Here is a 22774-nt window from a genome sequence, read left to right on the forward strand (position 1 = left end):
GTATAAAGCATCTGGCCTAAGGTCTGACCATAAACTGTCTCAAAGTAGATTCCAATCACACAGAGCTGGGAAAAGAGTATGAATCTTAGAAGTTACATAGATTCAGCGCATAACCCCGTGAGCAGGGAGTGAAGATAAGAACACCCGCTCAGATGAATGCTAAAGTCCACAAATCTCAGAGCTGTTGTTTCTGGCTGTATTTATTCCCATTCATTCCCTTGAATGAATGTACTGCTACAGACCTCTCTCTGTCTTGTCTGCTGCAAGCGGATGTAAGGAAACATTTTGCTGCACATTAGACCTACGCCTGCTCTCCATCTTCCTCATATAATAAACATAGTTAAGAAAGCACATTGCTCAAAGAAACAAGACAAGAAGTGGGGTGTAGAGCATATAATAATAACAACAATAGAGCAATTAGTAAAATAGTATACAAGACAGAAAAATGGAGGTTGGAGAAACATCTAAGTGAAGTTAAACAGCTATTAAACAGCTTTTTCCAGACTTCTGACATTTGTTTTTTCAGTGTTTAGGTAGCAAACTGCCATTATGTAGAACACTGACAGCTCCAGGACATGGAGAAGTTTGGGTCAGAATCACATGGCTACCTCCTACCTCTCCCTTCCAATGTCCAAGGAAGCATTGGAATATTGCTCAGGAATCCAGGAAGGATCAGAGTGCAACCCTTCTGTGTGTCTCAAAAAATAAATATAAAAAAAGACACTTTATTGGGTATTTTTGCTGTTATTTTCATAGCAAAAAAGTCTTGTTCTGGGAATGCCACTCCTACAAGATAGATGGTTTCACCAACTACTCCTCTTTGGAACTGGTTTTTTTTTTGGCCCAGATGTGCATCACCAACGCCAACAGATGAGCTACCATTACTGGAATATCATGTAAACTACACTGCTAAAAACTGCATCACTTAATTATACAGAAGCCATGATTCCAAGCCAGGTGTAAGCTGGAGATGGATATGTATCAGGAGAGTTTGTATATTAGTTGGCTTGTAGCCAATTTGGTTACACATGGTAGTGTAGATATTTCTTTTCCATAATACAACTAGCTTACTAATTTTAATTAGGTCCTCCATCAAATGGGATTAAGTATTTTTTGTGAATGACATCAACCACACTGTGAAAACTGGTACTCTGTAGATTTAGAATTAGGGACAAATCTAGTGAATCTAGGGATTCTACCAACTAAAGTTCCTTTGTGTTATGTTTTTTGGTTGTTTGTTTTGTTCAATTTTTTTAAATCTGAAAAAAGATATTCAACATGCCAAAACCTGAATCACTCTCCAAACTCACTACGTCTTTAGAATTTCAGAAAGGAAAAAAAACCCCAAAACTTCCTATGCTCAAGGTGAAGAGAAATCTTTTGTACTGTCCCGGAGTATAAATGCAAGTAAATTCCTCACTACAGAAACCCTCAAATAGAGTAGTCTCCCAAAAAATAAAAGAAACAGATAGTGAGAGAAAAGAAAGCAATTGAAAACATAATCCAAACAGATAATACCAAGATAATTGGATAATGCCGGTCTGCAGAAATTTCAAAGCACAAAGAAATTTCTGACTAGAGCGCAACAAGAAAACCAAAGCGGAAGCGCAGCTAAAAGATCTGCTCTAAGTCGTTCACATTTCCTAAATATCCATCAAACTGGCTCCAGCCTGGAACATGATGGCAACAAGAATTTTGATGGTTAAGAGAAGGAAACCAGGCCAATTAAAGCATTCCAGTTTCTGTCCTAATGAAAACTAACTCTCTCACACGTCTTGTAATACATAGCAGCCTCCTCTGGTATCTTGGTCCTCAATGTAGCATATAAATACCGTTCTTACTGTGATTTATTTTGTTTTTAATTTGTACATATAGTTTATGCCATCACAACAAAAATTACAACTATATATACAAAATTCATTGTGGCATCCAGGGAGCAGGCTACCTCCAACTAATCATACAGCACAGTACTTAATTCTGAAGATACTCCCATGGTAGCTTTGAATACAAAGACAAGACATGAAAAAGCACTAACCATTTAATATTTTTCATGTCATTGTGCCTCATTACACAAAAAAAATAGCATTTTAATAAAAACTTTATATTGTGGTTGTGTCATATAATTGTATTTAGGCAGACAATTCAGGAATGTATACCTTTGTATTTAATAGTATCTCTCACAAAAGAACACCAGAAACACTTTCAAGCAATGACTAACAAAGTCCTCTGGTATGTAGAAATTCACCACTGCAAAACTAGTAAATGTTTACACATGGCACAACTAGACATATTTACTATCATTTTCTCTCTGAAGTACCAGTTAGGCCAAAGAATTCTAAGGCTGCATCCTCTGCTCCAGGGAAGGTCTGTGTGACATTAGAAGAGCTGGCAGAAGCTTAGACTTCCTAGAGACCTTTGTGGACCCAAATGGGCAAACAAAAAGCACCTGAAGTGATGAGACACAACGTGAATAACAATGGAGTGAGAAACTGTTCTCAGACACAGCAGAATTGCTACTTATAGCCTACTGTCAGACCTAAGCACTCAGAATGTATAAAAAGAGGAGAGGAAGAGAAAATTTCAGATACTTCAGCAGAAGCTCAACAAGCAAATATAATTCATTTTTGCAGGTAACTCTAGGATGAACAAAGTATAGTTTGATTGGCTCAAAGAAATTTGACTAGACAGCAAATTGAAGTAAAAGTGAAAGTTTTCTATTTTAGTAATATTAATTCTAGATAATTAATAATATTAACTATACAGTATTAATATAGGAAATGTTTAAATTCCCAATAAAATATTTTCTTTATTCTCTATAAGACACTGAAATGTTAGGCTGCTTTTTACCCCTTAATACTTTAAGAAAATGCTACCTGTACCTACTACTACTATTATATGTATTAAGAAGTCACTGAGCTCTACAGGTGTGTGCACCATGAGACTTACAAAACAATTCTCTTTCAAAACACATGCATACTGATAGATGGCATATGGCAAGAAGACATTCCATTAGGAAGTGCAGGCGCTCAGGAAAATCTGTTTGCTCATTCACTTGAGAGTCTCTCACATTATTAAGTTTCTACCTTTTGGTATTTGGGGGGAAGGAAAGATAAAAGAATTGTTAGAGCAGTCCATGCAAGCAAGATCCGCTAATCAGACACACAACCTGAAGAAAAAAATAAAGATTATTGTGAAAAGAAACCCATATGTCAAATCTAAGCTTAAAAAGTTGATACTAAAATTACAATTGCCTTAAATGGATCTTTTCTGTATTCATCACAGCAATAATGCTGCAAATGCCAAATAGAAAATTATTTAGCTTGCCGGCAAACATTAATTATAATAGTCACCATGTCTTATTTCCATTAACATCAACAGAAACTTGCTGACTGAGCTTGAAAGGAGCTGCCCCTTAGACAGGAACAGATGACAATTTGTCAGATTAATTGCTGTTCTTTCTTACATCTTTCAGAGGTAATGACTGTAATTAGCTCTTCACTTCCTAGAGAAAACTGGTTTCACTGCAGTAATTGCATAAAATAGGTTTTTGTATTCTTAATATAAAAGAAGTCCTCTGATGTTGGCAAATTAGAGTCAAGTCAGTTGAACTAAAGATTACATATGAAGTTCTATATAAAAGATGAGCTTCCTTTCTGATCAGTGACTGACTGAAAAATGGGTTAAACTTTATAATACCAGCTGCATGCATAGGATTTAATCAAGCAGAGCTTCCACTGCAACCATCAAATAACTTTTCCTAATCTTGCAAGAGAGAAAGAAACCATTTGAGACAATATACCCATTAAATTGTTATCCATTAAGACAGTATTTTCAAATTCCTTACTACTACTGTCTCACCAAATACAGAAAAAGAAAAAAAATCTGTAAAGATTAAAAGTTATTGGCGCAAATTTAGTAATAATTGAGTGAAATGTAGCAGCCTATTATACATACAAATTAGGCTAGATATTTTTTTAATCATCTTTGAACCTACAAAACTATCAATAGATAAAAAAATCAACATTGTTCCCACAGCCCCTGAAGCTGCCAAAGCACATTACTATTAAAATCAGCTCAACATAATAAACCAGCCATACTTAATATAATCACCATCGTATCTGAGCATGTAAAAAAACCTCTGAAATGTTTATTCTCACAATCCCCTGACAAGTAAGAAAATAATTCTATTTGCTGGTGGTGAACTGAGACACGGAGAAGCCAAAGACTAGATCAGCAAAGAACTCAAGCACCTAGTTTCTGTTCACTTCCTAAACTGCATACAAATCCAAAACTAAAACCCTCAAATCTTCACTGGTAACTCTGGCTTCAACCAGTGGCCTCCACCACTACTTCTGTTTCTATCAAGGTTCTGTAAGTCCCTTAACCATATCTACTAATAAGATAGTCACAACCCTTACAGACAGCCCAAGAAAGGTTTTTAGCACTGAACAGATCCAAGTATCCTGAATTACATTACAATAGGCAAGACAGTGTATGAATGCAAGTTATATGTGGTTAAAGCACTTACTGCAGTAGGTACAGAGGTACTGGTACACACTTTCATATTTTGTCTGAAACAGACACAATGTGCAAATATCTACTGAAACCAAGATTCTAATCCAAAGACTCCCTCTTTCCAAGAAAGTGTACCCCTGTATCTAAGTCACTCATACTTAATTCATTCTGGTTCAGTGAAACAGCCTCAATAAGACAAACTGGGGGAAACACGCTTTTGGGATGTCTTGTTTGCAGGAAATTCAACTTTGGAGCACTACCAATGAGGAAAAAACCCAACTTGTTATGAATGATCTGAACTTTTCACACAGAAGGAAAGATGGCAACTTTCTCCTGAGGTCTTGCACCAATGCGGCATCTGTAAACTTTTATAATTATTCTGAACAGACAACCTGTGTTATTTATGTCACAACATTACAGGACTAAAAGAAACTGCAGGTAAAGTCAGACAGATACTGTTCGCACAATCAGTACGCTACAGGCATAGTGCTGCCACACAGCAAGCACTGATCTTATCTCCATGATCAATTTTGCCACATACAAGTACTGAGAAACAAATGAAGGCTTACCATTCCCACACCACAAACAGTTCCATCAGCCAAAGGCATGTGCTGAGTACGACAACCCTTGTGAACACCTTCCGTGCTTGTACACCATAAGCGTTTGCATTGTTTCTAAAAAGAAAACAAGATTACTTCTGTTGTACCTGTAACACCATTTTAGACATTAGTTGGGATATTTGTATTTTTTTCTCATACTATGTGGACTTAGTGTTTGCTATTAGTACTATCATTTTTCAGAGATAAAACCCCACAGAAACAAAATGGATTTTGCTTAAGGCCAGGCAGGAATATGGAACACTTGAAACTGATCCCATTAGAAGTAATAGATAACTTCATTTTATAATTCAGTAGAAAATTTAATAAAAAAGTATGTAAGAGGTTACAGTTGATACTATGCAGCACAGTTTGCATATAATCCCCAGAAAGAGACTTTAATTGGAATTCTTAAAAATACACTGACTAGAAAATCAAGAAGAAAGCCTCCTTTTCAAATTAAGACTCTTAATGGACAAATAACCTTTATGGATTACAAAATTTTCAAAGCAGTCTTCAATAACACCATCTTCAGGTTTTTGAATCCCCCTTTACTTTTCTATAATATTCCCATAAAGCATGACTCCTCCTAAACAACATTTTACCTCACCACAAGCTCCAATAACCTCAGTCTGGATCTGATCTTAAATTCTCTCCTTTAAACAGCTCCAACAAGCCATGCAATACCAGTAGAGGTATTTGACAAGTTGGTCGAAAATCTAATTCTACATGACATTTTGACAGTAATGAATGAAGTCATAATGTTGCATTTCTATTTATTTTATATTGCACTGGCCACATTAACTTTTCAAAATACAACTTAAGTTTCGATACTAATCTACTCAAGTTTTCTTTCCAGATCCCAATTTTGCTTTAAAGAAATTTTTGGTTAAGTATACAAAATGTACACTCTAACAGGCATGAAAATATTTTTTGACTCTTTGACAAAGTAGAGGAATCTACGCATTGCACCAAACATTTAGAACAAATATTTGAATTTATATATATATACTTTCAAGTTATAAATTTTTAAAAAGCACTAAAAGAAGCAGATAAAGACCTGTTAATGTAAGATAGTAGCTATAATGTGAAAACATTTGTAGAAAGTGCTGAAATAATTATCTTTCAGTAGTTGCAGGAAGCCTTAATTTAAGCAGCTTTAGATCTTTTAAAGGAATTATGATCACATTCACAGATGTGCAGATCAAAATGAATGCATCCTACTTTTTAATTCTATACATTTCTAGTATATGGAGCTGCAATGCTCTCCACTGAACTCTTCCCCTTTCAACAGAATAGAATGCGCACTTTGACACATTTCAGGATAAAATTCTTACATAACCAGAAGTGCTGATATTTCATTTCTAAACCTACCTTTCAGTAATTTCTTAGTATAGATTGAGCATGACTTTGTGTGTTATTCACTCACCAGATACGGGCACACTTGTGACCCAAGACCAAACATAAGTTCACACTGCTTATTGACATCATACATTGACCCAGGCAGCTGAGAGGTAAGATCATATATTCTTCCACTAGGTTTGTCTAGGAGGCATTCACCATAACCAGTACTGTTGTAAAAATAGGAACAAAATGTGAATAAATCCCTCTTCATTCACTGGGAGCCTACTCACACAACACTTACGTATGCGTATCTCAGTGGAGTTATGGGTTTGCATGCCTACCTACCTATATAATGACTTTAATTAAAACCAATAAAATAAACCAGGTCACTTGATTTTCCTTTATTGGATTGTGCATTAGATCCACCACATAAAGCTTAACTTCTTTTGGGTTTTCGTCTGTCATTTTGCTTGTTCATTCTTACAGAAAAAAAGATGGTACTGCCTAAATTATACCTACCACTTATTTTTTTTAAATGAAAACTTCCAAAAATAAAGTGTGCCTATTCTGACGCACTAAAATCATACTAAAGCTATTTTCAATAACCAATGCCACTATATTAAAACAAGTAAATAAATCTTCTTAGCTTTACATGTTGAGTGCAACTTTAACAAAGTCATGAATCATCCAAAGAGTTAAATACATGTATTTTTCTGGAGGACTGAGGCCCTACAAGTCAGTGGTTAATCCTTAAGAACAACATAAAAATGGTATTTAAGCAATACCTTTAAAATACTTCTCAGAAAGACATGAAACTGGAAAAAAACCAAAAAATAAAAACATAGCATTATATTGATACTTACTCAAGAAATTCAGTGATATATTTTTGACTGCATTTTGACCAGGTCCACGGACTTGTATGGTAATTTAAAGTTGGAGCCATCACATGGTATTGATGTTTAATTCCAGCTTCTTTACATTTAAAACTGTCATCATGAGGCACATTAAATCTAAAAAGCAAAACAGACAAACTCCAAAACAAATTCAGCAATAATTAATTAAGACTCTCTTTGTTGTAGCAGCAAATGCTCGAGCTTTGAGTTTGAAAATGCCTTAAAATTTAATGGGACTCACTTAATACGACTATCTGACATTATGGCAACAGGTATCTTAAAGATGCCTTATAAAATTCTTTCCTTATCCAAAACACTCCTAATTAGACAATGCTGGGCACAGGAAGAATTTTACAATCACATAGCTCTTTAGCCCACCAGAAAAATTCCAGTATTTAGGGAGTACGCCACTTGAATGAACAACCCATCTCCTCAACTGAATATACAGGCCATCGCTAGACTGTCTGTAACACATTACCCCAATATTCACATCATAATCCTTACTATTCAGTAACAAAAACAAACTACAGAGCACATCAACATCATATTTATGCAACTAACACATCATCTTATTATTTTATATCTCAGTTTAAGTACCATGACAAATGGCATGTATCTAAATGAACTTCCAGGCACATGAAAATCAACAAGCTAACTACTGAGCTCTGTAACGTTGGCGTTACCTACACTGTGGCATGCCTCATGGAGCTAGAGTATAGCACCTTTCTGCCATCACTGATGAGGTATGCTTCATAAAATAAAATGCTGTCATCTCCTCTTATTTTTCTGTGTAAAGTATTTCTCTTTGTGTTACTCTATTGTATTCTGAAAGGATCAAACACAAGGAAGAATATTTCTGCGTTACATTAACAATTGTCTTTTCTTAAAGGTAAATTCCTATCAGGGCTAGAATGCAGTTGGAGTTAACAGGACTATGTTGCACATCTAAGATACCTGTCCCAGTGTCTCATCCAGTTCATATGACAACAGGACAGAATACAGAAGTATGGCCAGTATTTCCCACAATTCAGGATACCAACCAGGTTATAAAATTCACAATTTCTCTAACTCTAGGTGGCAGGCACAGCTGGCTCACTGCAAGGGGCAAAAATTATGACTCTTCTAAAATGACATAGCAGACTGCACCCTCTTAGAAGTGTAGAGCCCATCACTGGAAACTGGTCATGTTCAAAAGCAAACTTAAAAAAATTTACCTGCCGAGAAATAGGTACTTACACATGTCCAAGCTCATGCGCTATAGTAAAAGCAGCACTCAATCCATTTTCTTCGCTTATAGAACAGCTGCGTAGTGGGTCACACATTGTACCTAGCTCTGCTAAACCTGCAAAATTGAATCCTTATATAAAAGCTTAACAGAATGAATTTTCATGTAGAAGGAGTGACTCTCTAAACAACACCATGGCACCCAAGCTGAAAGTCATGCCTCAACTATAAAGCAAATTTACACAAAAAAAACAACCACAAAGTATGTGCCAGGGCAGAACAGCATTGAGAAGTTGATTTTTTTTTTGTCTGTGTGACTTAAATTTTGCATCTATTTTCTGATTTATTCCTAATTGATTTTTCTCCCTACAGTGAAATTCTCATATATTTTCTGTTATAAAATCATACGGATTAAAAAAGAATAACTCACCAAGAGTATCACACTTCTCTCTAGCTCTGCAGATATCTTCCCTTGAAGGAAAAGATTTATTTAAAATTATTACAGCAAATAAAAGAAGATTTTTAAAGTATTCCACTGTTGCTATATTAATTACAGCAATTGTAAATCTGATTCTCAATTGTTTATCTTACTGTCCATTCAAACAATTTGCATTCTAGCGAAAGAAGTAATTTAAATTCACCAGACTAAGGTCACAGTATTGCTTTCTATCTAGCTTACAAAGAATAAAAATTCAGATACTACGTTATTTCTCTACAATGCAGAAGGTAGATCAAGCATGAAATGCTGCTGAAAAACATGCAGATTGCAGTATACTTGAAACTACCTTATGTAGTGGACCATCTGCCAAAATAACAACGTAAAATTCAGGACAAATATCAAACAGTTTGAAGTGCTGGAGTGTGTCCAACTTGAACACTGGGGGGGGGGGCGGAAATAATGAAAGAGAACAGCGAAAGAGAGAATATATTTCAGTGAATGAACTTCACAATCTTCACTGAGGCAATCGGCATACAGGAAGAATATATACTAATATGTAAATGTTTTCCATTTGTAATTTGAACTACCAAAAGCTTACATCTGGGCTATCAGGAGCTGACTGTCACTGCATCGTTCAGCTGATTCCAGTATGTACAGCACTCCACCCCTATCACATATATGTACAATGGCTGAAGACTTCATTTCCTTGTAACAATTTCAGGTCTAAGTAATTTCCATCATCTTTAATGAAAGGTTCATCAGATGGTTAGCTACCAACATAGCACTCAGAATAATTGCTCATGTATTGATAATCAGTGCTTTGGAAAGTGCAAGATAGTCTCAATTCACTTCAATTATCTATGAAAAATATCAGTGGAATGGTGAAAAAATGATGTCGTAAAAAAGAAACTGAAGCATTTGTCTCACCTAGCTGAGTAATTATGGCTATTTCAGATACTGTACCTAGTGATAAGAACTGCAGTATCATGATGAGAAGGGTGAGCATCATCCAAAGTGTTTTGTGCTTGCTGCCATAAGCAAAAATTACGAAGTGTGGTAGCTGCATTAAAAGTGATAGCTGGTCCTTCCTAAGCAAGAAATGGCCAAAAAATAAAACAAATAAGGGTTTTAATATTCATGCACTTGCAGTTATTACTTTGTCATTTGTGCCCCTAATCTGCAAAACAGTGACTGTGCATGGAAAGGAATTCATCAGGAATCCACATATGAGTTCATTCACACAGATTTGTTGGTAGGATCAGATCTTAATTTAGTGACAAGTTATCAGTCATGAGAACCCATACTTTAATCGATGTATGTAAGCATGTACCATGTGTTAAATATTTTTTTTGAAGTGACATTTTTGATAAATAAATATAAAAACATGTATTTGAAAAGTGTATACTTCTTACAATCTTAAAGTATTACAGCTGTTAGGGCTGAAGACCCTCCATCAAAACCCTCTATAAAAGCTGTCATTTCCCTGTCATATTTCTATGCATATAACCACATTGTAAGTAGTTATGCCATAAGCTTTCATATGGTATCTGATTTATGTCCATTTAGGTCAACAGAAGGTGCTAATAGAGAGATGGGGAAATAGAGGCATTAAACACAGGCTCTGCAGTTAACCTCACATTTGACATTTACTCTCCTAGTTTAAAACAAAATTTTATAGTTAAAGAAAATATTTTGTATTTAAAACTAAAAAATTTTAAACTTTGGAATTACAATGCAAATTGATGCATTTTGTTTTTTCTATTAGAAAGAAATCTTTTTAATATTTATTTTTCCTACCTGTTCATTGTGAATTACAATTAATTTTACAATAACTATATTTATAAGATTTCCAATACTTGAATCTTTATAGATTGCTGCAACCTAAAGAGAAAAAAGTCAGAAGATTAGAATATTAAACTCATGTGATAAACCATCTCTTTTTGTCATGCAAACAAGTTATCAAAGAAAAACAAGTTGCTACACAACAGATGTCTCATGCATCTGTCTGTACCTTTCTACCCAAGGATATGGTGACAAACCCAAAATAGTTGCCCAGTTTTTAATATCTAAATAGCTATAATTTTATATTCATTTCCAAACATTAGACACTATGTTGAAATGCTAGTGTAAAAAGTATACTTATTATACACTGTAAAACCTGTAGTTTATTGATAAAGTATCAAATAAAGAACAAAAGTAATGTTACTGCAACTGTCATAGACATAAGCTGGTTTATGCAGATGACTTGTAGAATTAATACCTACAATATTACAGGATTTTAGAAAGCAACTTTGAACCAATAATTTTTTGCCCTTGCTTTTAACGGAAGATGGACCGAGTTGTAAACCTGTATTGAAAATACATGACACATACAAAGGTTTCTTTCTTCATTCATAAAATTCATATTTACATACCCAACAGGCATTTTTATATATAATATTGCAGCCAGATAATAAAAATCATGAGTCAATTCCATACAAAGTGAACCACTTTGAAAGTTATTCTTCATAAAAGCAGGAAAAAAGTTTATTCATCCTCAATAACAGCTTCAGACATCCCATCTATACGGATTCCACAATTTGGCTTAAAGCAGTTGTTGAACGACAGCCTTATCTAGACAAGAGCTGCCACAAAACACAGAAGTACTGGCTTTCCTTCCTCCTGGCTTGTGCTAAGGCTGCAAGGCTACAAAAGTAAGAGGATCAAGAAACTGATCCAGCTGCAAAACAATTTTTTCTTCTTATTTTTTTTTTTATATCATGTGATATTGATCAACATGCTCTCATTCCTGGTGCAGCCCCTCTGACACACGTGCTGGCAGAAGGAAAGATGCAGAAGAACAGACTTCTTTCAAAAGTAGCCTACACCTGAACTGGCTCAAACTGCTTGTGAAACCACAGTCTCGCTGTGTATGAATCGTATGTACCTGAGACCAAGTAATTCTGCTAAAAGTTGGAACTGACAGAGCACTGGCTCCCAACTCATACCCTCCCTTCCTCTAAACAGGAGAGAGCACAATGCACAGCGTTGTCCTTCATTCTTTTGTTGATACACAAGCGGGAAATAAGAGGATTCGATAAGGGCAGGGAAGGAGGCTGAGTTTTGGAATCCATGTGGAGAACACATTTCAGAGCAGCACAGCTATTGTCTGCTTCTTTCCATATGGACTTCATTCTTGGTTACTGACCAGCAAGTGTCCAATTATTCTGAGGTGGGAATAAGGAGCATCTCTCAAGCACTCACTGAAGAGTTCAATTAGGCATAGACAAACTCAGAACACCTTTATCAAAGAAAAAGTGCTTGTAAAGGCTCAAGTACTATTTAGGCAGAAGGCGTTATGTGAATTTGAATGGAATAAACTACCACTTTGCTACTATCAAAATTACTTTTAAAATACCACAAACTATAAAGCTCACAATGTGTTCTTATAGTTTGAGAACCTAGAAAGAATATTTCTAGGTACTTATCCTCGCCATGAAGTATCACAAACAGTAAAGGTATGTACCTTAATGGAACATCATCTCAGAATCAAAAAATTATTAAAACAATTATCTCTCATCTCAGCTCATGTAATTAACAGTAAGCAAGCTGTGCTTCAACAGTCAGTGGAGAAGGAGAAAGGATGAACTGTTGTGTAGACATGCCTATCTGGAGATAAATATTTAGATATATGTACTTTCATACAAGACAGTAAGAAAAGATATTTCATTTCTTCATCCCTTTACTATGGAGGGAGATGAAATATCTAATTTTTAGACATATGAGTCTAGGGGAGATTAATTCCAGCCCAACTATATCAAGTTTTATTTCTCTTTAGCACAGAAGAAACAGAAGATGGGTTCATATGGCATTCCAAAATCATGTCAGAGAAGAATCTGAAATGAGATCTGCAAGGCTCTTAGGCTTATTAATTTGAAGATGCTTGCCCCAAGGACTGACTCTCCTACTACTTAAGCTGATATGCTGATATAAGAGCCACTTACAACAGGGAATTTGTTACAGCATAAACCTATACAAGAAGATTACATGCATACAGCACTAACAGAAAGATCTTTTATGGAACAGGTAACAAAGCCAGACTGTTTCATGTCTAGATTATAATGTTCAAACAGGCACTGCTATAGAAATACAGTAAACAGAATCCTAGAATGATCTGGGCTGGAAGGGACCCTTAAAGGTCATCTAGTTCCAACCCTCCTGCCATAGGCAGGGACATCTTTCACTAGATCAGGTTGCTCAAAGTCCCATCCAACCTGAACTTCAACATTTCCAAGGATAGGGCACATCCTCAACTTCTCTGCACAACCTGTTCCAGTGTATCACCCACCCTCATCATAAAAAATTTCTTCCTTGTATCCAATCTAAACCTACCCTCTTCCATTTTAAAACTGTTACCCCTTTTCCGATCAACTACAGGCATAAGTAAAAGTCTCTCTCAATCTTATGAGTCCTGCAATAAGGTCTCCCTGGAGCCTTCTCTTCCCCAGGCTGAACAACCCCAACTCTCTCAGCCTTTCCTCATAGGAGAGGTATTCCAGCCCTCCGATCATTTTTGTGGCCCTCCTCTGGTCCTGCTCCAACAGGTCCCTGTATTTATTTACTGGGGGCCGCAGGAGCTGGATGCAGTACTCCAGGTGGGGCCTCATGAAAGTAGAATAGAAGGGAAGAGTCACCTCCCTCAACCTGCTAGCTATGCTTCTTTTTATGCACCCAGGATACCATTGGGCTTCTGTCTTGCAAATGCACATTATTGCCAGCTCATGTCCAGTTTTTCACCCACTGGTACCCCCAAGTCCTTTTCCACAGGGCTGCTCTCAATCCATTCATCTCCCAGTCTGTATTAATATTGGGGATCGCCCCGACCCAGCTTGCAAGGCCTTGCACTTGGGCCTGTTGATCTTTGTGATGATGTTCACACAGGCCCACTCCGCAAGACTGTCATAGTTGCCCTGGGTGGCATCCCTTCCCTGAAGGGAATCCACTGCACCACTCAGCTTGGTGTCATCTGCAAACTTGCTGAGGGTGCACTCAATCCCACTGTCACTGATGAAGATATTAAATAGTATTGGTCCCAATACAGACCCTTAAGGGACATCACTCCTTACTGGTTTCCACTTGGACATTGAGCCACTGACTCTTTGGACATGGCCATCCAGCCAATTCCTTATCCACCTAACAGTTTACCCATCAAACCCCTATCTCTTCAATTTAGTGGCCAGAATGTAGTGGGGGACTGTATCAAAAGCCTTACAGAAGTCCAGGTAGATGACATCTGTAGCTCTTCTCTTGTCCACTGATACAGTCACTCCATCATAGCAGGCCACTAGATTGGTCAGAAATATCTTTGATTAACTTGTAGATCTACATCTCATTAACGTCTTGTTTTGGAACAGAAAGCTCTGAAATTCAGGGAACAGCCTGTTCCAATGCCTGACAACCCTCTCAGTAAAGACATTTTTCCTAATACCCAACATAAACCTCCCCTGCCAATTTCCTCTCGTCCTATCTCCAGCCACCTGACAGAAGAGACCGACCCCCACCTCACTACAACCCCCCTTCAGGCAGTTGTAGAGAGCGATCAGGTCTCCCCTCAGCCTCCTCTTCTCCAGACTAAACCCCAGCTCCCTCAGCCGCTCCTCATCAGACTTGTGCTCCAGGCCCCTCATCAGCTTCGTTGCTGTTCTTTGGACACGCTCCAGCACCTCAGGGTATTTCCTGTAGTGAGGGGCCCAAAACTGAACACAGGACTCGAGGTGCAGCCTCACCAGTGCCCAGTACAGGGGACGATCACCTCCCTGCTCCTGCTGGCCACGCTATTTCTGATACAGGCCAGGATGCCGTTGGCCTTCTTGGCCACCTGGGCACACTGCTGGCTCTAGTACCTGGCAGACCTCAAGATGTAGTGAGGTATGAGGCATTTTGACATTTAATATACAGGCATGCTGGAATACAAGGCCAGTCACAATTTAAAAAATAGTAGGGTTTTTTCATACCCATATAGATATCCATATGTCAAGATAAGCAACAAGTCTAGCTCAGAAGTTTGTATGAATGATACTTCAAAAATAATTGTTTCCAGCTACATATATTAATTCATGTATAATCAAATACCCATTTTCATTTTAACCATGTCAAAGTGCACCAGATCATTGGTTTTATATATACACAGAAGAAGAAACATAAGCTTAAGCAAGAAACAAACACCTTGGTACTGGCTTTCTAGATTTCACTGAATGAGAAATAAACCCACTGATCATTCCTGCAGCATTAGCAGCAACAGGCAGATCTGAGTGAAAACAGGGTAAGATACAAGCCTACTAGTCTAAGTAGTAGATGCAAGGAACAATATACTCATCACTAAATCTTGAATTTAAAAATATTTATTGCCTTGCAGATGCTACTCATGCAAATGAAATGATTAACCTACAAATTATTCAAGTCTACTCCCTATTTTTAAATTATGACTATATGGCAGAATCACTAATGTTAAATATTCTTAAATGCCAGTATGCATCTATGTTTTTCCAGAGTGTTACGGAAAGATGAATTGTTAACAGTAGTATGGTATGAACTGCAAAGAAAGTATAAAAACATTCTTTAAATCCATCCCATATATTAGGACAAAATCATTTGGTTGTTTTTTAATGACAGGGCAGCACAATGGTGCATGGAATCTTTCCACAAAGAAAAATATTTCACTATCAATGCTGATGATTAGCTGTGAGAATTTAAAAAAAACCCAAAAGTATAAATAAGACTACAACTAGTAAAATTTCTTGCTGTTAAGACCTGTTACTCATTGCCTTACATTTTACATCTCAGTAAATTATGGTCGCCATAAAACATTACTAAAACAACCGTAACTATTTCAAGGTACTGCAATGGCAGCTTCGTGTGCACAGATCTGAAAGACTACACAAAGAATAAAACAATGGAGAGTAAAGCCATTTATGCGCAGTCCAAGTTAGGAACCTGTCTGGATGAAAATTAAAAATACCAGCTTTTAATACCATGTTATAATGGTATTATAGCATTATATAATGCCATTTTATGATGCCACAGTCTCACTGCAAGTTAAATGATCTAAATTGATGCTGTCTCAATCCTCTCCTTGAATGCATGGCTGCCCCCCTCCCATGCTCCAACTCCAGCACTCACATGACGAGGCAGTCAGCCAAGTTCATGATCTGAGCTGGCCAACACAGCCCTACCACAGGTGGTTTTACATGTCAAGTTTTCTTTTCAGAAAGGCAAGATTACAAAGTTCTTGCTGCAAGCAGACTAAGAACAGACCAAGAAGTTTTTTACTACCAAACTAACTATATAAGCAGTGTATTTCTTAAAAAAAATGTCAATAATCAGGTACCTGATTCAGAAAATGAGGACACTACCTCAAAATTGATCATGGAACCAGATTTGATGAGTTCTCAGTGCTTTTACAGTAAACTCCAGTGTTTTAATGAATTAATTCAGTTGCCAAGATCAAGCCTTCATGTTAGGGACTTTGAACTGTCACATCGTAATCTGCCTAAGATATGAGTGCTCCAGCTACTAAATCTATTAAAGCAGCACCTACTGCCTGCTTTGCTGATGCAACACTTGGAGGAACAAGAAAGAACAGTGCAAGTTAAGCAATCACAGATTTCTTTATTATTTTATTTATCATGTCACAGTAAATAATGCCACTCTATCAAAACTTTTGTATTGAAATACATTGAAGTCCTATGGCAAAGGTATTCCTTGTACTTTTAAATACATATTTCAATCAGAACTAGTAAGTATTCCCAAAACATAGTGTAAATACTGTGAATACTCATCTTGCCAAGATTTATGCGATTTTAAAGAAATGGGAAAATGCATTCCAGTTCCATTTCAATGGGATTACTTGCACGCTGAGAGTTAAGCCTTTTCAGGTTGAATTGGATGAGTGACAAGACACTTAAAACCCTAAAATATTTAGCAGTATATTTCAGTTTTTATTTTCCACTCATAAAACAGTATCCTATAACTGCAAGTTTACTTTGGGGGCTTTGTTGATGCTAAAGAAAAAAAAGAAATAAAAGAAAAATGGGCCAGGATTTCAAAGGTTTTTCTGGGAGCTAGATGTCTAAGTTTCATTAAAATTTAATGGGATTTATATGCTTAAACTTTTTAAGTTTCTTTAAAATCCAAGCCAAAACTGAATATCCTTAAGTTTCAGAATTATTATAAGAGTAGAATATAATGCTTGATTCATTTAAAATACCAGCAACCTGACAATTTCCTGTAACAGGAGAAGTTGCTTGACCAGACACAAGTACCAGTTAAATTTAATAATCAAATCTATCTGTATAACGGCAAAAAGGATAAAATTTAATAGTTTCATTTCTTCCCTTTATGGGTAATGAAATAAGACTAATAATGCTTCTATTTCAAACACTAATAGGCTGTGGGTCAAGAAATGACCCACCTGCATACTGATGCATTCTTATACAGATTACATAGCAAAGAGTGGTAGTCATTTGTTTTCTTATTCTTCACATTTATTACTAGCTTACTGAAAAATAACTATTATGGGGAAGGAGAAGGAAAAGAAGCTACTGAAGACTGTATCTTCATACGCATTATATATTGCTTTGTCAAACAAATCAAATGTGTGAGTAGAAGGTTGGACCAGATGACTTCCAAAGGTCCCTTACAACTTCGATTACTCTGTGATTCTATGACATTGCTGAAATGCCTCAAGAAAAAGGTATATGAGCTAGGATATGTATTCTTGTGGGGATGGGGAGAAAATTAACTGGACTGTGAAGAAAATATCTCAGAATTAAGATCTGATTTTACACTTTAAAAAAAATCTGCATTTATAAAACCTAAACATTTCTAGAAATAACTTCTTAAACTTTTGTTTCAAGATTACCTTCAGGAGTAGCAGATGTGCATGCGGAATAAGAGCTGCCAGAAGATGCCAGCTATACATCTTTATACTGTGGTATTCAAAGATATTAAATTCACATTAAAGATGTAGTGGTTTATTGTATGCCATTACCTCAAAGCCAGCAATAACTGCCCTAAGCCCTAGTTTTACAGTATAGATAGGTAAGCGCAAGAATGAAATCACAAGCTTTTTAGCAAATAACTGATATTCTTTCACGCATACATGTATATGTTAAATGCTAGATCTTAAAAAACAGTTCATATAGACTCTCTTTAGCAGCAATTATACAATGCATATCCAATTCACATAGTAGAAGTCCAATTATGTAAGCAAAAAGACACAAGAAACATTGCACTGTAAGGAACAGTGGTTGAATGCACAACATCTACAGATGCAGGAACAATGGTTGTTCTTAAACAAGAACATCAGGAATTACATCAGCTATAATCACAACAGTGCTTCATGAAAACTATACGATAAATGTTCCATTTGATCTTATTGTAAAGTTTTGTAAAAAACAGCTTCCATTTTAAAATAATGTTTTGACCACTTCATTTTAGTTCTTAGTACAGCTCTGTATTTAAAAAGTAACTTTATAAATGGCATCTTTGGGATCAGTTGTTTCTAAGAGAATTCCAAATTGAGTCTGTACAATAACAAAAAATCCACCTTTCAATACTGATTTTTTTTTTTGTAAGACATAACTTTCAGACCTTCACACCACCGCCAGTACAGAAATTCAGAAGGCTTTATCAAATTAAAGTACACTAATCTTCCTTAAGATTTCACTATTTTACTTAAAAACCAGTTAAAGAAAATTCCATCTTCTAAATTTAGGTGCCTATATCTGTGTAAGAGGTGATAGCACCTCTGCTGCCATCAGCTGGAGATCTAGACATTACAGTGATCAGAACTCTGTTCAGTTGCCCAACTACACATTATCTAGTGTCACTTCAGATGCTGTAGGTTGTCAGACACCTATACAGAACTGGTAGGTACGACACTTGATGTACATGAGGACTTGCACACATTTGTGAAGCAGCAGCTGAGGCCAAGTCACATGTCCTATGGCATCTTAAATGGCACTGGACACTTCTATGAAGCAAATTAATATATCCCAGTGGAAACTAGAGCTGTTCTGTTCATCCAAAAGCAGATGTCTATAACTGGTCAAATGAATAGTTCTCGTATTATTTAAAACAGATATTTCCATAGATACCTATATGCAGGTGTCTTAATTTGCAAGCCCAAAGTTAGATGCAGTTTCATATAAATTAAGCTTCTTGAATAGATAGAAGGACAGAAATCTAGAAATAATTACTACACAGAAAATTTTAAGCACATCTTTTCCTAAAAAAGGGTTCAAGATGTCATGGCAAACCTTTTGATTTTACAGAGCTTATTGTACTAGAACCTGAATCAATACAAGAAGTGATTTTTGGTTCAAGAAAAAAATTCATCACAGAAAGAGCTCAACTAAATGATGCCAACTCTGACCCATATTAATTTGAAATTACTTGAAAAACTAGGATTACTACAACCAAGCATTTTTTTTTACAGTGCCTTTTAACTGTAATTCTGTCTGCTGTAATTCATCCATATGTTTAACTCACTGAATCTTAAGAACTCTTCTAATGCAACAGCAAATAGGTCACAACATTTCACCTACACACCTTACTGCATTAAACTGAAAAGATACATAATCTGAAGTTTTGGCTCTGCTTTTTTTGTTTATGTTTATGGAATCTCATTTAATACAGAATTCAGTCAAACCAGAAGACAGGGAAGCTGCAGAACAGAAAACACTGAAATTGCTAACATTTATGAACTTAAGTTTACTTACTATTGACATCAGTGTTAGTATGTAGTGCTGTACATTCTGCCCGTGGTGACGAACCATTTTGGTGTCGGCTGTAACCATTACTTCTACGTATCTTGGATAGGAAAGAAAACGTTTTTTCCTGGAATGCAGATGGCTACCATCCTCTATGGATAGGTTCTTTAAAGTATACTTTAAACTGAGAGATTTCTGTAAAATATTGCTCTCTTCATTTAAACTGCTGAAGGTTGGATGTAGTAAAGTGCTCTTCTTCAACTCTTTTTCTGTAGAGTAAACAAGGATTTACTGTTGAATGCAGTTTCTAAATTTAAAAAGAGAAATGGACAAAAGGCTGCCCAAAATAGACAACGCAAACTTATATTTATTATCTCATTTCCAAGAGAACCAGTGCAAGAATTAAAAAAATGTATTAGACATGGAAGGCTGCAACAGGAACATCAAATTAGACATCTTGTACATTGTCAGATAGCTCTATCATATATGGATTCATCTTTAAAAAATTAGTTAAGAGATAGGAGTATTATACAGTTCCTAGAATGCAGTAGCAGGCAGGCTAGAAGGAGACAAGTACTATAGCTTAAAGGGCAACAAAGGAAGCAAGTTAATTAAACAAAATACATATTTTACACACAAACATTTGACACCAACAAAATCAACCAAAACAAACCATAACAAAGACTAGGCCTGAGTCCTGAATTCAAGTCCCTATTGACTTTTTCATTTATATAACACTAAATGTATATAAATATGGAGTTTACTTCATAAGCAAGTACATATCAAAAGCCTTCAGTGACTTTCTTGACAGCTTTGTTAATACACATTACGTAGGATCAGGTTCTAAAGGAACTATAGAACCTACTCAGATACCTCCAAACTGAGTACTGTAATACTTCAAATTAAACTGTATAGTCCAGACACCAGAGGCTTCTGATGCCCAACACAAAATCCATGCAGTGATCAGGAAGTCACCATAGAAACAGCCCAGGTGAAAATACTTAACTGAGAAGCATATCTGAATTCACACTACTCTCCAGAACATAAGCACCTAACTAGACACTTCAGACCCCTCAGAACAAGCCTCCACTGTCTTTCTGGAAGCTAGATTTCCTCTTAAAAAGTAGCAGCCAAAGGATATGTCTCCTAATCCTCTTATTCTAATGACTTAGTGACTACAACACTGGCTCAAGAATTCAGAGATCCCAACTCTGTCACCCTCAACTTGGGAAGTTTTAAATCTATGCATTCCATATTTCAAGGGAAGAGCCCTCATGCGTAAACTTAAGCTACTTTTGACAGGTCAATTGTCTGTCCTCTTTAAAATTAGGGTACTTTACATACAGATGTACAATACAGCCAGAAAAGAACAGTTGAGGGACAACAGCAAGCACCTTAAAGTTTGCTGAGCAATTGTCTAAAAGTCAGTCACAAAATATAGCTGTAATAATTGCAAAAACTATTAGCACTAACAGTAACAAGGGGAGAATCTGGGGACCAGCTTTGAAGAGGAACTTGTTCCTGAGTACCTACGCGTATTAGATGCATTCAGACTGACTGAGTGCGATGCACTGAAGAGAACCAGCTGGAGCGATCTCATATGCACATTATCTTTACTAGGTCAAAGAAGGTGTCTGAGATTTCAGAGTACTGGCAAAATGGGAAACAGCATCTATATTTAAAGTGGGAGTTTACAGACAACCTAAATTTATGGACCAGCCAAGACAAATTCAATACCAGAACAAACCAAATTAGTTTTGTTTATAAACACCAGAAATCAACAAGTGGATGAATAATAGCTATCACATTTATCAAAAACATATTATGGCAAATTCAGATGAGCTTCCCTGTATAAGGAAACAGGATTTATGAATAGAGAAAATGCAGCAGATGTCCTGTCCTGACTTGAGTAAGGCTTGTACCTGGGTTTCCAATTAATTTGGTTTAGAAGAAATGAGTACAAAGTGAGGAAAAATTAGTTAAACAATTTTAGATATAATTACTGTGGTCCAATTTCAAACTAAAAAAAGGTACTGAATACTATGCCTCTCCATATTCTCTGTCAAGACTCACTTACTAGAGAAACTCTCATGATCACAAGTATTGCTAGATACACTCTGTTCTTCCTTGATGGGAAGATGTGAATAACCAGGCAAGACTAGCCTTAAAGGAGACAAATCTCTTCTTTAGAAGGACAGAAATATAACAACACAAGGTTTTTCTCCACGAACATTTCTGCAACTTTGCTCCCCCCAAAGTGACAGTAATCCCTGGCTCACAATCTTTTGTAGCTGCTCCAATATATGAAAAGGGGGGAAAATGACCTTATTCTTAATGCTTGGAGCTTTTTTCCTCACACTAGGTTGCTTATATTAATAGACTTCTCGTACGCAACATATTAAAAAACCAAACCACACAACAAACTGAAAGACCTCTACTTTGGTTCGGTACATATTATTCATCATTTTAAAAAAAAGAATCAGGAATACCAACACTTGCTTGATTTTCAGACAAAGTACTAACTCCTTTTTCTGCAATAACAATCAATGAATAGATAGCATCAGCTTCCTAAAACAGAGCTAAAGAAAAGAAATGCCTTTCACTAGAATTTGTTGAATGCAAGATGATCATAATGGTTGCTTTCTGGCCTTAGTATCTATGGAAAAGCAGCATTCTCAACATATTGTTTCTGCATATAAAATATGCTTTAAGAATTTTCCAAAATTAAAAACACTAGCCACCCAAGCTACAGCATTATTTTTGCAATTTATGTTTTCAAGCATCTGGACAGATATTACTGAAGAAAATAAAGCTGAAGTTTAATTATTTTCCCTTTCTTCAAATAGTCATATTTATGCACTCAACCATTCCTGAAATGCAAGTATATTCAAAAATGCATAAATGCAGATTTCAATCTCATGAAAGGTACAGAATTTTAATTAACAGGATATTTCTAAATTGCAAGCTGAACCAAATATAAGTTGCTTTCTCCTATTGTGAATCTCCACCCAC

The 22774-nt window shown here is 36.2% G+C and overlaps 1 protein-coding gene across 1 annotated transcript in view; it reads right to left on the bottom strand.

The window, feature by feature from the left end:
• Window positions 1–22774, bottom strand: part of ADAMTS20 (ADAM metallopeptidase with thrombospondin type 1 motif 20) — a 96971-nt gene that overhangs the window by 59056 nt on the left and 15141 nt on the right. The window contains exons 4-11 of the mRNA XM_049814260.1: window positions 19772–20031; window positions 10809–10892; window positions 9975–10099; window positions 9003–9043; window positions 8585–8690; window positions 7319–7465; window positions 6541–6682; window positions 5085–5189 (exon numbers count right to left, since the gene is read on the bottom strand). Of these exons, the coding sequence (XP_049670217.1) occupies window positions 5085–5189; window positions 6541–6682; window positions 7319–7465; window positions 8585–8690; window positions 9003–9043; window positions 9975–10099; window positions 10809–10892; window positions 19772–20031 (1010 nt within the window). The remainder of the gene's footprint in view (window positions 1–5084; window positions 5190–6540; window positions 6683–7318; window positions 7466–8584; window positions 8691–9002; window positions 9044–9974; window positions 10100–10808; window positions 10893–19771; window positions 20032–22774) is intronic.

Source organism: Accipiter gentilis, chromosome 11 (genome assembly GCF_929443795.1).
Source record: "Accipiter gentilis chromosome 11, bAccGen1.1, whole genome shotgun sequence".
Lineage (NCBI taxonomy): Eukaryota > Metazoa > Chordata > Aves > Accipitriformes > Accipitridae > Astur > Astur gentilis.